General features: G+C 46.0%; 1 protein-coding gene across 1 annotated transcript; it reads right to left on the bottom strand.

Moving 5' to 3' along the window:
* Positions 1–1,703: 1,703 nt before the first annotated feature.
* FGF23 (fibroblast growth factor 23) lies at positions 1,704–12,624 on the bottom strand. The gene is made up of 3 exons (XM_017546079.2): positions 12,158–12,624; positions 5,643–5,746; positions 1,704–4,013 (listed from the first exon to the last, which is right to left on the bottom strand). Exons 1-3 carry the CDS (start codon positions 12,570–12,572, stop codon positions 3,573–3,575), a joined length of 960 nt encoding a protein of 319 aa, XP_017401568.2. The 5' UTR covers positions 12,573–12,624; the 3' UTR covers positions 1,704–3,572.
* Positions 12,625–16,797: the final 4,173 nt, after the last annotated feature.

Below are 16,797 nucleotides of genomic sequence, written 5' to 3' on the forward strand. Positions count from 1 at the left end.
TAGAGACGGGGTTTCACCATGTTGACCAGGATGGTCTCGATCTCTTGACCTCGTGATCCACCCGCCTCGGCCTCCCAAAGTGCTGGGATTACAGGCTTGAGCCACTGCGCCCGGCCTACTCCCCAATTCTTTATGTTCCTTTTCTTCTGGGACTCAACTTACTCATGTATTAGACAACTTAATAAGGTCTCACAGATCACTGAGGTTCTACTTATTTTTTAAAAACTTATTTCTTCTCTGTTATTCAGATAAGATAATTTATATTAGCTTTCTTTATCTTTAGATCATCTTACTAGTTTCTAGTGACTGCATTTTTCTCTTGACTGTGCACACGTTTTTTCCTATTTCTTCTCATGTCTAGTTATTTTATTTTACTGTTACTGATTGTATAGGATACCATGTATTAAGACTGAATCATGTCATCTTCCTTTAAAAGGTGTTGAGTTCTATTCTGGCAGTCAGTTAAATTATCGGCAGATCCCTGTAGTTTTGTCAAGATTGGTATAATTCTCTTTAGAGCAAGTCTATTTCAGTTTTGAATTTAGTTTTCAGATATACCCCCTGCCTCTGGGCTTAGTTTTATAAGAACAGCCTTTGGAGTGCTAATGCACTCAGTAAGGTCTCTTCATCCAGGGTTGGCTGGATTTCTAACATGTTTCAGCATTGCATATCTTCTGGTATCACTCGCCATTCATCTCCTACTGCTGTCGCAGGTGATCTTTATAGGACTCAGTGAATCTTACCCTGTGCATGTGCTACCCAGTCTTTGGCCAAAGACCTGTAGTGAATACTCATGCACATACGTAACATCTTCCCTTTTCATAGTTCACTCTGAAAGAAGGAATTCTGGGAACAGCAACCTCAGAATATACATCCATTATCTTGCTGTCCTGCTATCAAATCTCACAGGGCAGTAACACTGTGTATGTGTTAAGTGCATAGCATGTGGTTTACTGAGACACTGATGTGGTTGTTTTGGTGTGTATTTTTCAAATAAAAAATTCCCTCTTTAAAGAAAACATGAGTGGGCGTGGTGGCTCACACCTGTAATCCCATCACTTTGGGAGGCCAAGATGGGTGGATCATGATGTCAGGAGTTCGAGACCAGCCTGGCCAAGATGGTGAAACCCTGTCTCTACTAAAAGTACAAAAATTAGCCGGTGTGGTGGCAGGCACCTGTAATTCCAGCTACTCAGGAGGCTGAGGCAGGAGAATCACTTGAACCTCAGAGGCAGAGGTTTCAGTGAGCTGAGATCACGCCACTGCACACTAGCCTGGGTGACAGAGCAAGACTCCGTCTCAAAAAACAAAAACAAAAATAAAAAACACTTTAGGGTTAGAATGATCAGAAATCCAATATTGATAAAACTTCAATAATCCCGTCTAGATCGATTAAAATCATTGCGTCTGCTAATGAATGGAAGAAATCTTTGAAAATTTAAAAATTCTAAAATCTATGTTCAATTTTGCCATTTCTGGATTTTCCCAATGTTCCCCTCCCATAATCCTTTTTATTCTTATATTCCGACTTGCTTTTATGTAGTACTACAAAAGGGTAAGCTAACAGAAGCTGAGATAAATTTTATTTTTCTTTTAAACAGAAGAAAGGAAAAAGGGGTTACATTTTTATAAATATCTATAAATATAGAAGGATAGGCAAAATCTTCCAAATAAATAAATAAATATTGCCACATGACGATGGATATTAGAAATTGTAAAACCTCTGATGGTAGTGTTGAGTTTGTGAGATTACAACCAGCTTTCCACCAAAATCCTTTTGGGATTTTTCACTGGGGAGCCTCCAATAGCTAATTATACAGGATAATATTTCCAACAGGAAATGAAAACAAAAACATTAAACTATTTGCCATGCATGGCTATATACTATTATACATAGTTTTACTGTTTCAGGATAGGAACCAATCCTTCAAGTTCAGCTTAAAACCATCAGGTAAAAAACAGTTGTCCAATGTTTCTCTGATAAAAGAATAGACGAAAGAATAAGGTTAGTACATGATGGCAGTAAGAAAAAAAAAAAGTGGGAAGAAGCTGTTGCTGAATGGACTTTGCTTGTTAATATTCTGTCCTTCAGGTGGTCATTGAAAGAGAGGTAGGAAAACGGAGCCCCTCGCAGGAAGAACCGCAGTAATGGGGAAAGGCTGGGATGAGAGCTGACCGTCAGGCCCAGCTGCCTGCTGCCCCTCTGCTCCTGTACTGCTTGCTTTATGAAGCTCTGCTTCCTCCACATAGCACTGGGGCTCCTGGGACTGAAAGTGGTCTTCGTTTAAGGCACCAAGAATTTCTAAGGGGATTGAGACCCAGATGTGTCACCCTAGGAGTGTTTTAACTGTCCCAAGAGCCACTGCTGCAGCAGAGGCCTAGAGACCACAGCCACGAGCCCAACCATGTGGCTGCCTTTTGGTAACTTCTGTAACATGTCCCCTGGTTATCGGATTTCTTTCCCCTTGAGTCCTTGATGCCACTTCACTTAGAGAAAAGGAGACGATTTTTCAGTCACAGAAAACCTAACCCAGAGCGATCCCAGTGTCTCTCGGCCCCCTTCTCAGTCACGTGGTTATTGTTTGTTCAGAACGGATTACTACTCAACCTGGAAGTAGAGCCTTAATTAAATGCCTCTTAGGAGAGTTGGAATTTATTTCCATTTTGAAAATATGGAATCTAGCAGGGTAGGTTTTCATGAGCCAATATAAAAGCGATTCCTAAGATCAAATTTTCAAAAACCGGAGATGGGGCTAAGAGGTGAGGCTGTATCATGAGCCACTTGGGAACAGAGTGGGGCCATTCTGGGCCCTCTGGCTGTGGCTGCAGAGAGGGAGACAGTGAGACACAGGGTGCTCACCCTGAAGGGAGGCTGAGTTTTCCATTGTGATTCCTGCCTCAGTTCAGCAAGCATCAAGTCTAGTTGTCAAGTTTTCACCAGCCTACCACTGGTGTTTTGACAGCTGTTCTCCAGAGATGTTCAAGGAGGAATGAAGGCTTGGAAGTAGTGTTTTCATCAACTTGCCCCATTCAGCTGTCAATGTCAAGGTCTGCACACTCAAATGCCAGTGGGATCGAGGCACATAACATAAAAAACACACAGGGCAGTGGGGAAGCTTCTGGGATCTCTGGATCGCCTCTTCCCTACACCTTCAAAGTTGTGAGCTCAGTAACCCACTGCTTTTTTTTTTTTTTTTTTTTTTTTTTTTTTTTTTTTTTTTTTTTTTTTAATGCTTAGAGGTGATAAAGAAGAGAGGCCCAAGGAAGAGAAATGTGTTGGGGAGAGACCCTTTCTCTCTACCTTTAGGAAGGGGAAATTTCTAGTTTACCTGTTGGGGTTTCCTATTCAGAAAGGTGCTCTACGTGGAGTGAGGAAGGCGGTGAAACCCCATGACTTGAGCCTCAAAGGTCGAATCTCATAGGACCTCCTGGGGAAGGGACCCCACAGAAGCCCCGAATTCCATACATTACCCCTGTCACCTTTCCCAGCCTCGAAACGTCAAGGGAGCTGGTCCTTGGGAAGAGCTGCGTTTGCTGAAGGATGGGTTAAAGAGGGTGCCCTTCCAGCGGCCCTAGGTGAACTTGGGGAAGGGGCTGCAGCCTTCTGGGCCTGTTCCCTCAGCGCGGTTGTTCACCCGACCGCCCCGGACCATCCCCAACGGGTCGCTGCCCACCGGGCTGCTGTCCTCGGCGCTCACGAGCTCCTGCGAGCAGGAGGCCGGGGCCGGGGTCATCCGGGCCCGGGGCTTCAGCACGTTCAGGGGGTCTAGCTCCGCGTTGTCCTCGGCGCTCCGGGTGTGCCGCCGCGGTCTGGGGGTGTTGAAGTGAATGAGGGGGATCTCGTTCCTCCGGGACAGGAACTGGGAGTACGGGGGTGGGTTCATGCCTGGCAGGAAGGCCCTCTTCGCCCGGCCCAGGCTGACCAGGAAGTGGTGCTCAGGAGACTGGTAGACGTCGTAGCCGTTTTCCAGCCTCTGGGGTCGGAACCTGCAGCTCTCCGGGTCGAAATAGAGCTGGAAGGGCAAGAGTGAGCCGCGTGAAGGCGGGGGCCGCACCCTCCCCCAGCTCCATCTGCGGCCGCTCGCTGGTGCCCGCCAGCCTGAAGCCCTGCAGTGCCCGGGGCGCTGGGCCTTCACCCCGTTGTGCCCTGCTAGGGTGAGGTGGTTTTGACTGTGCTGAAGCAGGACGGCTCCCCGTGGAGAGATCGCGGCCCCTGGGGCTGCGCTCAGTGCCCGGAGGCCCGGCCGGCCTGGGCTGTGGCTTTCCTGGAGGAGGCCCCACCTCGTCCTTCCCGCCCTCGACCTTTTCCAAGCCTCTGCTGGCGGAAAGCTGTCTTGGCTTTGCCTCCCTACTGGAGAAAGGGGACGGGATGGAGTTTATAGGGTCAAACATGAACGAGGGCATTGAGGCCAGAGAGACGATTCGGTATAGGGATTGGAGACATGAACTTTGCCGACAGAGGAGCTGAGTTTGAGTCCCCTGCCACCAGCACTGGGTTTCACTGAGCCCCCCCACGAAGGCCTTTGCGTGTTGTTTCTTATAGTCCCCAAACTCCACACGGTAAGTAGTTTACAGACCAGGACTATCTACATGCCTAGAAGGTTTCAGCAGATGTTTAGTTAGTTATCTGGATTTCGGGAGTTGTTCAACAGCTTTTTTTTTACCCTACTCTAGCCAGACACTATTGTAGGGGCTGGGACGCAGCAGAAAGCACAACAGAAAGTCTCTGTTCCTGCGGAGTTTCTGGTGGGGATGAGTGATGGTAAGAGACTCCTGAGATAAGGAGTCCTACTGTTTTACTACAGGTATTGATCGACTTACCACCTATGCAACTTACGACCATTCGACTTTACCACCACAATCACTAGCCACGACTGCTCCGCGTCTGGCAGTGCAAACGTTGCCCAGCTGGGCATATGACAGTGTGGACCAGCTTCCGGCAGCATGACCATCTCCGCCTGCACCATTTCAACTGTACATATAGCCTACTCAACTTACGACCAAATCGTGTTAGGACCGGTCCGTGGTCCCGACCGTGGTCGTAAGTCTAGCACTAGCTGTATCCTAGTGCTAAAATCCTCAAAAAGATGCCAGCAGCCTTCAGTTTGGGAAATCCTTTGCTCACCAATCCAAGTGAATAGCTCTTACAATTGGGGCAGGGGTAATTAATTAAAAATCTTCAACTGGAGGGAGCTCCACAGGTCATGTGGTCTATTCCACTTCACTTTTTCCAAGTGAAAATGCTGAAGTTTGGAGAAGTGAGGAGATTTACCTAAAGTCACAGCTAGTCCCAGAATCAAGAGGACACCAATGGCTTTTCACTTTCTAATGTACTTTACAATGCGAATTGACATGACTTGAGGACCTATGACTGCATACCAGGGCCTGTGCTAGATCCAAAACTGGATACGAACGGTCAGTGAGACTCAGAGCTGAGAGCCTGGGATCCAGAGCCTGACTGCCTAAGTTCAAACCCCAGCTATCAAACCTGAGCATTCAATACTGAGACCGCATGAAGCACTCAGGGGAAACAGGTCACCAGGGTACACTGCAAATGGAATTGTTAAGCTAGAAAAGTCTATGTCCTGTCAAAAAATTAGATAATTCTTTGCAAATGGCAACCAACACAAAAAGAAACTCACTGATCCAAAAATGTTGCCTCTGAAGTCCATGCAGAGGTATCTTCTGCTCATCACACCTGTAATCACCACAAAGCCAGCATCCTCTGATCTGATCATCAGGGCACCTATGGAGAAAACCATGGTGGGACAAAGATTCATTGCACATCCAATTCCCACCTCTAAGCACCTCCTGAAAACCCACCTTCATGAAACCTCCCTGGATTGATTTTAAGGGTGGTGATGACTTCAACACCCTTAAATTCAGCCTCATTTCTACATATTCAGCCTTTCTTCTGACATCCTCTCTTAACCCCAGCACACATACAGTCATTCACCTCTTGCTTCATCTTGTTGCCTGTATGGGGCACTCTGAACTCCTGACATTCGTCTACAAGTGTTGAACACGTTTCTCTCTCTCTACCTGGACTGTCTTTATTTTCTCCTTTGCCTTGCTAATATCTTTGAATGTTTGTGGTGATAGTCACATTCTTTCATGCCTTCTACTTTGTGATTTTTAAATGTATGCTGAGGTGGGCCAGGTGCAGTGGCTCACACCTATAATCCCTGCACCCTGGGAGGCTGAGGCGGGCAGATCATGAGGTCAGGAGTTCGAGACCAGCCTGACTAACATGTTGAAACCCCGTCTCTACTAAAAATACAAAAATTAGCTGGGTGTAGTGGCACATGCCTGTAATCCCAGCTACTCAGGAGGCTGAGGCAGGAGGATCACTTGAACCTGGGAGGCGGAGGTTGCAGTGAGCCAAGATTGTGCCATTGCACTCCAGCCTGGGCGACAGAGCAAGACTCCGTCTCAAAAAAAAAAGAAAAGAAAAAAATCTATGCTGAGATATCTTTCAAGGATCCAGCTTGTCCATAGAGTCTGATTCTCCACCTGGATGTCTGTGTAATTGTCTAATACATCAGTCAACACCCAGTATGTGCACAGGACGTTATTAGAGTTGATCACCCTCTTCCTTCTCTAGTTATTGAAGTCACTCATTCTTCAAGACCAGGCTCAGGTGTCACCATCTCTGTGAAGACTTTCCTCATCTGTCCATGCAAAATCAGTTGCTCTTTCTTCTCAGCTCCTCAGGACAATGCCTTCACCTCTATTACAGCATGTACTCCATTTACCTTGCTTTAACTAAGTTTACCTAGTTAGTGCTTTCCTTAGAGTGAGCTACTTAGGAGAAGAGGGCATGACTATTTATATATGTTATATCGATATATGTTATATATGCTATATGTTAGAATTGATACCAGTGATGGATGGAATTTCCTTCTTGGGCTCCTCTTGGATTCGTTCTTTGTCATCTTCTCACTTGGTGGTGATCCCTCCCGGTGCAATCCCTCATGGACTTTCAGGGTCCTGTCTCAAAAACTAGTCTCCGACAAGGTCCTGAAACCCATTCACACTACCTTCATCTTAAGTAATTGATAATGGCTTTAAGTATGCTTTCTGTTTTGTGGCAAGGCACAATCACACTATATACTAGTGTAACATGAGTGATAATTCAGCAAGACTTCTGCCCCAAACGTTTAATTACCTGACGTTTTCTGTTAAAAATCATTACTTTAGGTCTTTGGGACAACTTCCAGTTGCCTAACACAGAATTTCCAGGTGCAACTCATCTGACCTCATAGCCCCCAGGGAGACAGCCAGAATCCCACTCAGGGTTTCTAATTCCTCTTCTGCAGCTGTATCTTGGAGAGTCTGTAAATGCCCAATGCCTGTGCCTAGCAAGTGATGGAAACTTGTGGGGTGATTTAAAGCCCAAACCTCCTCTCCCACCCCATGTAGGCTCAATACAAGGACCTTTGAGAAAGTAAGCAGGAATAATTACTAGCTGAGTAGAAATCATGATAGGGTCTGAAATTAGAATGACACAGAACAGAAGGAATGAGGATGGAGACAATCCCCAGAAAGCTTAGAAAGGAAGAGGACCAAAGAGAAGCTACTTGGTTTCAAAGTTTGGCTGAGGGGAACCTTGAGGGGAGCTTCCAGAAAGTGGACTGGGGTATGCCAGCTGCAAAGGATGCTGAAATTCCTCCACGGTGGTGCCTGCCTGTGTGTCTCAAATGTATGGCTGGTTTTGTGGTAAACCTTTGGAGAAACAAAAGGAACATGTAAGAAATGGTTTCTGTTCTGGTTACTTTTCAGTCTAATTGGGGAAAAAACCCATTTAGTAGTGGTCTTTGAGTGGTTGCACTCTAAGCACTTTGCATATTTTAAATTCTCAAAACAAATGTTATATTGTTGGTGCTAGTTATTATTAGTAGGAGTAGCAGTAGGAGCAATATCCTAATTTAACGGATAAGGAAACTAAGGATTGAAACTCAGGTCAGAGACATCTTCTTCCTACTACCCGGTAGTAAGCCTCCAGCAGAGCTCACTGGGAGTCTGAAAAGACACCATCAAGTGCTAAGATACATGCTGCAGGCAGTGAGGACAAGGAGTCACGACGCCGAGGATCAGAGAAGAGGCACTGAGCCAGGCACCAAGAACCAGGGTACTTAGATTCTTGTCCCAACTGTGCCACTTGCTAACCTTGCAGCCTTGGGCGACTAGCCTCAGTTTCCTCAGCTGTGAAATAGAACAATAGCTGTCCTGCCTACTTCACAGGGTGAAGATGAGAATCAAATGCGATAATAGTGGCAAAAGTGATTCCAAAGTGTCGAGCAAACAGAGGACATCACGTGGTGTGTTCTGACCTGCCGTTTATGCCAAGTCTTGACAGGCATGCTGTCCTGATGCTTGGGGTCAGTGTGGGCACTGCATATGGCACACACGTTCCTGGTCTCCAGAGCCAGTCCCCCTAGAAAGTATCCTGCAGGGTTGAGGAACTGTGAGCAGCTGCTACCAAGGTAGCAGACTCCTGCATCAAAAAATGTGAGCCAATGTGAAAGCTTAGAAAATGTGAGAGAGTCAGAGTTTCTTTCCTTTGCACTTTCAAAAGGCATCTTTTCGAAGTCTGCACAGATTCAAGGGAGAATTTTGGAGAATGAAAGAACAGATGACTGACTGCTGGAGCCACCAGCCCTGCTGGAGCTAGGCAGGCTTGATGGACTTTGCCTTCAATGAAGGAGGTGTCTCTATGTGTGTGACCTTGGAAGAGCATGAGGTTTGGGGGTCAAGATTTCCCCTAGGGCTTTTATACTTGTGTGACCCTTCAGCCAGTTATTTAAGTTCTTTAACTCTTGTTTTTTCATATGTAAAATGAGGATGGCAGAAACATTTACCTCATTTGATCATCTTGCAGACATAATGAGATAATGTTTTTATCCTTTAGAAAGCACCTGCCAAATGCTAGTAATTTTTCCTGTTACTGCTTTGCCTCAACCTCTGCTTATACAAGTAGAAAATTATCCACTCTGTTCTACACTTATGACCAGTAAGTGATAAATAAGATGGTGGTAATGAAGTGCTTTGAGCACCTCAAAAGAAAAATGGATGAAGAAGGGCTAAGGAGCCCAACGGTAACTCAGCTTCAAGTAAAGAAAGTTCCTGTGGGGAAGATGGAGGAAGTGAAAATATCAGGATCTAGGATGTGACACAACCAGGGGCAATAAGCATCTCTCGTTTGCTGTTTCCATATAATGAGGATAAAGAGGAGCTGGAGGATGGCTTTGTTCATGGAACAGGTGATATGGACATTTTAGGGGTATTTTAGCAGCACCTGTGAGTCTCAAGTGAGCTTGAAGCATCTGGTATGCAGTAATTTCATTTTGTCAAGTCCGATGACCCAAAGATGGGGTGTGCACCCAACTCTTATCAATTTATTACAGCAAAATAATAAAATGTACCAGATTTTACTAGAAATATATAATTAGGAGGGGAAAAATACACCTTACGTTTTAGGTTTCCGTCAGTGTAAAAACATTGCTTTACAGTCACCGATGAGGTCATTACAAATCCTTCAGCAGACATTTAATTAGTTGTGTTTCTTATCTACATGCATTAATCTTTCCTCTTTCTTTTGGATAATTTTTTTTTTTTTTTTGAGATGGAATCTCTCTGTCACCCAAGCTGGAGTGCAGTGGTGTGATCTCAGCTCACTGCAACTTTTTTTTTTTTTTTTTTTGAGATGGAATCTCTCTGTCACCCAAGCTGGAGTGCAGTGGTGTGATCTCAGCTCACTGCAACCTCCACCTCCCGGGTTCAAGTGATTCTCCTGCCTCAGCCTCCCGAGTAGCTGGGATTACAGGTGCGCCACCACGCCCAGCTAATTTTTGTATTATTAGTAGAGACGGGCTTTCACCACATTGACCAGGCTGGTCTTGAACTCCTGACCTGAAGTGATCCTCCTTCCTTGGTCTCCCAAACTGCTGAGATTATGCGCGTGAGCCACCACACCTGGCCTCTTTTGGGTTACTTTTAATGGTAGTGTGTAATTTTTTCCCTGCGCTTTCCCCCCATCATAATACACATGCTAATTGATTGAACAGAACAGAAAGTTATCTATATAAACTAGGAAAAGTGGATCTCCCTCCCACTACCCTGACCCTGAGGTCCCCTCTCTACATTCATGTTTAAGTCTTTAAAGATGCAATGTTTAGCTAGTGCTATGTCTAAGAAAACAAAATCACATTTCTATTTTTAAAAATCTGAAGTCAGTTCAATTTATTTTGCTGCTTCTCAGTCATTTTAATTCACTCCAGTTAGCACTCAGTGATCCCTTGGGGCCTGATACCAGGTGGGCTTTCAAGGAAAAGGTCTGCAGTCCAAACTGCCAGCCCAGGAGGTTGACTCTTCACCCTCATTCCCCACCATAGCCAGCCTGTTCTGTTCTACCCTAATTCTTGTTTAGGAGGAAGCATCTTTAGGGAGCTCCTTTCAGCAATAGGATTCCAGGATTCGAGACAAGTTGCGTAAACATTCTCTAGTTGGATGCAGCCCTTTCCGTCTAAGAAAATCAAAATAATTTACCATAATCTACTATCCTGCATTTTAAATCACATACAGTCTTGAATTGGAGGAAGGGTAGCCCCTCCATGAGAGGTGCAAAATTGTATTTCCTAAAAGTCTGATAGTGAGCTGGGTGACAAGGCAGGATGACAGACTACAAGGACTTGAAGAGTTGTGTCTTACTTTTCAGTCACAGAGCTTGGTTTAATGCCAGGCACATTGTAGATCCTGCTAAATATCCATTGAATAAAATGAACAAGACTTCGGATGCATCAAGCGCATCCAGATTTAATTCAGATTTTTGCCACAAGACTCAAGCTTGGTTTTCATGATGTTGACTCCTGAGTTTTACTATATCCTCTGGAGTTCTGGAACCTGTCTGTTACTTGGAGAGAACTTTTCTCCCTCCTTTTATCGCCTATCAACATGTATTTAGCACTTAAGAGGTTTAAACTATTAACTTTTCATGTTATATATCTTGCAACCAGGTTTAAGGACCTTTGGTTCTTAGAAGAATAAATGCCTTGCACACAGCAAAATAATTATTTAATTTTTTATAACAATAAAGGGCAAAACATAATTCCTATGTTTTCTTTGGTTAGAGATTGTGATTACTTTTTCTTTCCTTTAATTTGGTCTATATTGAATCAGTTTGCATTTTTCTGTATCCTTAGAGATGTTTCACATGTTTTCCCAAAATAAAAGATCCAGTCTTTTTCAATATCTATCCCCGCTCCCACCACATGACCCCTTATATAGGTGCACACAAAGGGGCCCTCATTTAAATCATGGCTAATGGATTGATTATTGTGGATTGTAATCCAACTCTCCACAAACCTGATCCTTAAAAACATTCCGGTTGTCCCATGTTGCCAACCATCTGACTAGATTGACTTGCTACAGATTTTCACCTTTCAGTTCCTCAGAGAAGAATCACCAACTCATACTGGGTATCTGGGTATCTGAAGCACCCATTAAACCTGTTGGATGGATGCATGCATGGACAAATGAATGGGTGGATGGACTGTGTACTTGGCCATTCTAACCAAGACAGGTCTGTCTTTAATACATTTTCCCAAGAATTTTTATAAGACCAAAGTTGGAAAGAGCCCCGAGATTGATCTATTACAATCTGGATAGGACCCAGGAATCTTCTTTACAATCTCCCTATTTAACCCAGTCCAAAGTCCATGAGCTGAAACTTAGTGTCTGCTGATCTACCTGGCTTCTTTTTCTGTTAGCCTCCTTGCCTTTCTTTCTGTGCGTTTTTTGAATCTTTTGACAGAGCAAAGGGAACATGGCTCCCACTCTGGGAAGGGCTTTAGTTGAAACAAATTATTCATGTAGAGAAAAACGAGCAAATACTAATTAGGAGAGTGACAGAATCTTCCCCTAAAATTTACACACACACACTCACACACACACACACTCTCTCTCTCTCTCTCTCTCTCTCTCTCTCTCTCACACACACACACACACACACGCACAATAAGACAATAAGTGGTTCCTGGGCAGAAAGCTAGGAGGGTTAGTTGGCTTAGCCCTCCAGTCTAGTCCCCCACCTCCCCAAGCCCCTACAGATGGACAACAGGGGCACTCCCCGTTCTTCCCAGCCTGAAGCCCTACTCACTGTAGATGGTCTGATGGGGTGCGCCATCCACATGGCCATTCTTGTGGATCTGCAGGTGGTAGCTGTTCCTGGCTGTGGCTGTGTACAGGTGGATCAGGCCACCCCAGCTGGAGGCAAGCAGTGGGGAGGCGTTGGGATAGGCTCTGAGGACGCTCATGCTGCAGACGCTGCACAAGGCACAGACCCAGAGCCTGAGGCGGGCCCCCGACATCGTGCTCTGCTCTGAGTGGCTGGAGCTGAGATTGAAACCTGACACTCCTGTCGGGCCTCTCCTGGCCCAGGCCTCGCTGGCCCTTTCCTTCTCCCTTGCAAGTAGCTGGTGTGAGGATCCTAGACTGGATTCCCTCCTTTTTGCCATCAGACTTTTAAAGGGTAGCAGTGTGACATCAAACAGGAAAAACTCCACTGTCCACATCCTCTGTGTTGTAATCAGCCCATTGAAAGAAAGTGCAAAGACCCCGGAGGCACACGGAAGGCACGTCGGTTCCAGACACACACACCCCTCAATTTCAAGCCAACGCTCCAAAAAATGAATGACGTGTGGGCAAAAGTTATCTGCCACTCTGGGCTGTCTGTTGACCTGTCCCACTTCCATCAGGAAATGTGAAGGCAGCCAGCGGTTCCCAAAAAAAAATCCAGCTTCAGTCAAGCAGTCAACCGACTCTTAGGCAATTAATCTCCCGTCGAGTGTACTTATTTTGGTTTTCTTTAAATTCCAATCAGCAAGTATGTATCCCGTGCTTAATCTGTGAGCAGCATCTGGTGGGTAGCTTGCAGGATATAGAGATACATGACACCATCAGGAGGATGCATCCTTTGAGACCCCCCCACTTCATGAAAGATGGGAGCTGGGAGCAGGGGCACAAAAACCAAAGTAGCCATTTTGGGAAGATTTTGAAATGGAAGGAAAAGAAACAAGGCCTCAAGGTCACCGAAAGTGCCAAGGTCCGCTTTCTCAGTTGCCCTGGTTTGGACTATCGAGAGCAATTAAACTCATAGTCTCTCCAATAGTAAGGAGACCCATTCAGAGGCCTCATGGGGGTTAGAAAGGCTGCTGGCTGCGCATCGGGGATCTGAGCCTCAGGACAGGGTGTCCCCACACTTAGTGTCTGTCCATGAGTGCTCAGCTTAGCACTGGATGCCCGCCTGCAGGTGATGTTTAGAGTGCGCCCTCCGGGAAGCTACACCTGATGTCGGGGAAATAGTCCTGGCACATACAGTCTAAAAGGGAGCAAGGTACTGAAACACACATCTGAAAAAAACACACAAGGAGACTGCTACTCTTCTAATTTCCCATGTACTGAGTACATGCCATGTCCAGGCATCAAGCTAGAAATCATGTACAGGTCGATACTGGAGACAGCAAGATGTGATTCCAATCTCAAGGAGCTCAAATCGAATGGAGGAGGCGGATAAAAATAAGTAACCGTAATACAAAATGAGTGCAAGCCTACAGGTATAGACAGAAAGGGATGGCATTTGTTACCTTACATTTACAGCTTTTTAAAAATAGTTTACAAAGCATTTTCACATCTGTTAGCTCCTTTGAACCTCACTGCCGCTCTGTGAGACAGGCACACCATGCATTACCAAGATTTTAATACTTTACATGAAGAAATGGAGATCTTAGTGTTTGCATGTCCAAAGGCACAAAGCAAATAAATGGTAGAGCCAGGACAAAGGCGTCGCGTTCCCTAGGCTGCTTCTCCACAGAATCACAGCAACAACTAACACTCGTGGAGAGCGTACTCCTCCGCTTCCTGCTCCAAGTGGTTTACTGGTGGTAACCCATTTCATCTCCAGAATAACTCTTTGAGGTGATGCTGTTATTTTCTTTATATAGATCAGGAAACTGATGCACACAGTTTAATCAACTTGCCTAGCGATAGAAAGCTAACATGTGGAAGAGTTCCAAACCCATGCAACATGTTAGAGCCAGAGCCAGGAGAGCTGGGAGCTTGGTAAGAAAGTACAGGCGGCAAAACACTCCTCTGTGATTCTCCAAAAACCCAGGCTTTTGCCCAGGATGACGCTCTGGGACACATGGTGCTTGTCTCCCCAGGGTTGAATGGAAGAAGCGTGGCATTGAATGTTTACATGTAAAACAGTCTTCTTTACTAATGGCCACGGAACGGATTATAAATACAGTGGCACATCTTAGCTACTTGAAGAAATAGCTAGCTTTCAGAATTGAGATGCAAATCGCTTAGGAACATTTGCCCTGCGTTTCTCCTTCTGGTTGTGGAAGGTAAGGAGATGGGAAGTAACTGTAAAGCAATCAGCAGCAATTGAGAACCTTCTCTGTGTAAGAGATGAAAGGGAGGAAGTGGCACTACAAAGGCAGGACTAACTTCTCTAGGGGCTTGCAGTGTAACTGGGCAGGAAACATCTTTGTTCAATACAAGGCACTGTGTGGGAGGAGCTTAATTACTAGGGCCAAATTAGTGAAGACGTGGTACTATATTTATAAAACGTTCTGTGGCCATTACTAAATAAGCCTGCTTTATGCATTAACGTTTAATGTCATACATCTTCTAAACAATCCTGGGGAAAGAAGAACCATGTATCCTAGAGATTCACTCTGGGTAAAGGCTTGGGCTTAGGAGAGAGTCACAGAGTCGTGCTTTGCTGCCTGCACTTTCCTATTAATCTCCTTCACAAAAAATAAAGGTTGGCCGGGTGTGGTGACTCACACCTGAAATCCCAGCACTTTGGGAGGCCGAAGTGAGCGGATCACTTGAGGCCAGGAGTTCAAGACTAGCCTGGCCAACGTGGTGAAACCCCGTCTAAACCCCATTTAGTAGGAACCCTGTCTCTACTAAAAATACAAAAAATTAGCTGGGCGTGGTGGCGCACACCTGTAATCTCAGCTACTTGAGAGGCCGAGGCAGGAGAATCGCTTGAACTGGGAGGTGAAGTGTGTAGTGAGTGGAGATTGCGCCACTGCACTCCAGCCTGGGAGGCAGGGTGAGGCTCTGTCTCAAAAAAAAAAAAAAAATTAAAAACCAACAAAACAAAACAGAAGAAAGGTCATGGTGGGTGGACGTTGTGGTCAAGGAGGGCTTTGAGGAAAGGAGAGAATTGAGGGAGCTTTGTAGGGTGCACAGGGAAGGGTTTTCTCCAGCACCTGCCAAGGCCTGATGGAGAGGGAGCGTAGGTGTCTCGGGATGAGTCCACAGTCATTGGGTCATTTGCTTAGCTCCTGGAGGGACTGGGGAAGGGCTCCTCCTCGGTTACCTCAGCTTGTCTTGTTAGAAAAGAGAGCCCCGTGCCGGCTTACCCATGTCCAGCGGCTCCCTCCAAGAAGCCCTGAGTGCTTAGCATCTGGCTCTAACGGCAGAGTACAGCCCAGAGGAGTAGATTTATTTCTAAGGAGGATGGGAGGAGAAGCTGCATTTCCCACTTGGAGAGAGTAAAGGAAGGTGTAAGAATCTCAGACTAATTCTCCCCATTTGAGATAGGGAAACACTGAGAGCGGAGACGAAGATTTGCCCATCGGAACACGTAGATGGCAGAACGTCCAGCTCCTGGCTGAACTCCCTACCGGTGGCTTCCAAATCTGGCTGCTCACTGGAATTACCTGTGGAGCTTTAAAGCCATAATTGCCCCAGGACTAATCTTAGGCCTACTAACTCTGCAGGAGCAAAGGCAAGGTATTTGTACTTTATTCAAAGCCACCCTGGAGATTCTAATCCTCCACACCAGATGTGGCTGGTACTAAAGTACTTATCAATAAACAGGCTTTGAGCGCCAACCGCACATCAAGCACTGGAAATAGTATACAGAGACCGAGCCCCGCTTCAGTGGCTGGCTCCACTTTCCGTTCCCTTCTAGGACGTCCAGCCTAACTGCAGCTCAAGATGTAAATGGGCCTTTCTAGGCAATTTAGTACTGGATGCTAAATCAGTACCCTGTGCTGGCAGGCAGCCTTTTCCTTGAGCCCAGTGTGTGGTCTCCTCTGAAGCTTCAGTGGGTAAGAGAAGGGAGAGGCCAGGAGATGTCGGTTGCTGTCCTTTGCACCTAGAGGGCACTCCTTCGTCACAGTTCAGGTCCAAGGGTCTGGGAACCAGTGTGACCTTAGGAGCCCAAAGAGGAACACAGATACCAGATGTGAGCAGGAAGCCCAGGGAGGAGGCCCCGGGTTTGTGCTGATTAGATGTCACTGTCCTTGGTTCCCAGGTAGCTACCGGAACACAGCAGATAGGCTGGTCCCATGGCAGGCAGGGAAACCTGCTATCTCCAGCCTGGCTTGGAAGCCCCTTCTCTGGCATCAAGAGAATTTGCTCCAGGAGCTGTGTGGAAGCTTCCAGTCTAGTCTCTGCCTTTACACTCATAGAGTCAAGGCTCTTAGTATAGATAAGGGCCTTGCAGTGAGTGGAGATCATGCTGCTGCACTCCAGAATGGGTGACAAGGTGAGGCTCTGTCTCAAACAACAACAAAAAACCCAACAAAACAAAACAATAAAAGAAAGATCATGGTGGGTGGACGCTGTGGTCAAGGAGGGCTTTGACCTCTTTTCCGGCCGGGAATGGTGGCTCATCCCTGTAATCCCAGCACTTTGAGAGGCTGAGGCAGGCGGATTGCTGGAGCCCAGGAGTTTGAGACCAGCCTGGGCAATGTGGTGAAACCCCGTCTCTAC

This window comes from Cebus imitator, unplaced genomic scaffold, assembly GCF_001604975.1.
Source record: "Cebus imitator isolate Cc_AM_T3 unplaced genomic scaffold, Cebus_imitator-1.0 Scaffold187, whole genome shotgun sequence".
NCBI classification, from domain to species: Eukaryota; Metazoa; Chordata; class Mammalia; order Primates; family Cebidae; genus Cebus; species Cebus imitator.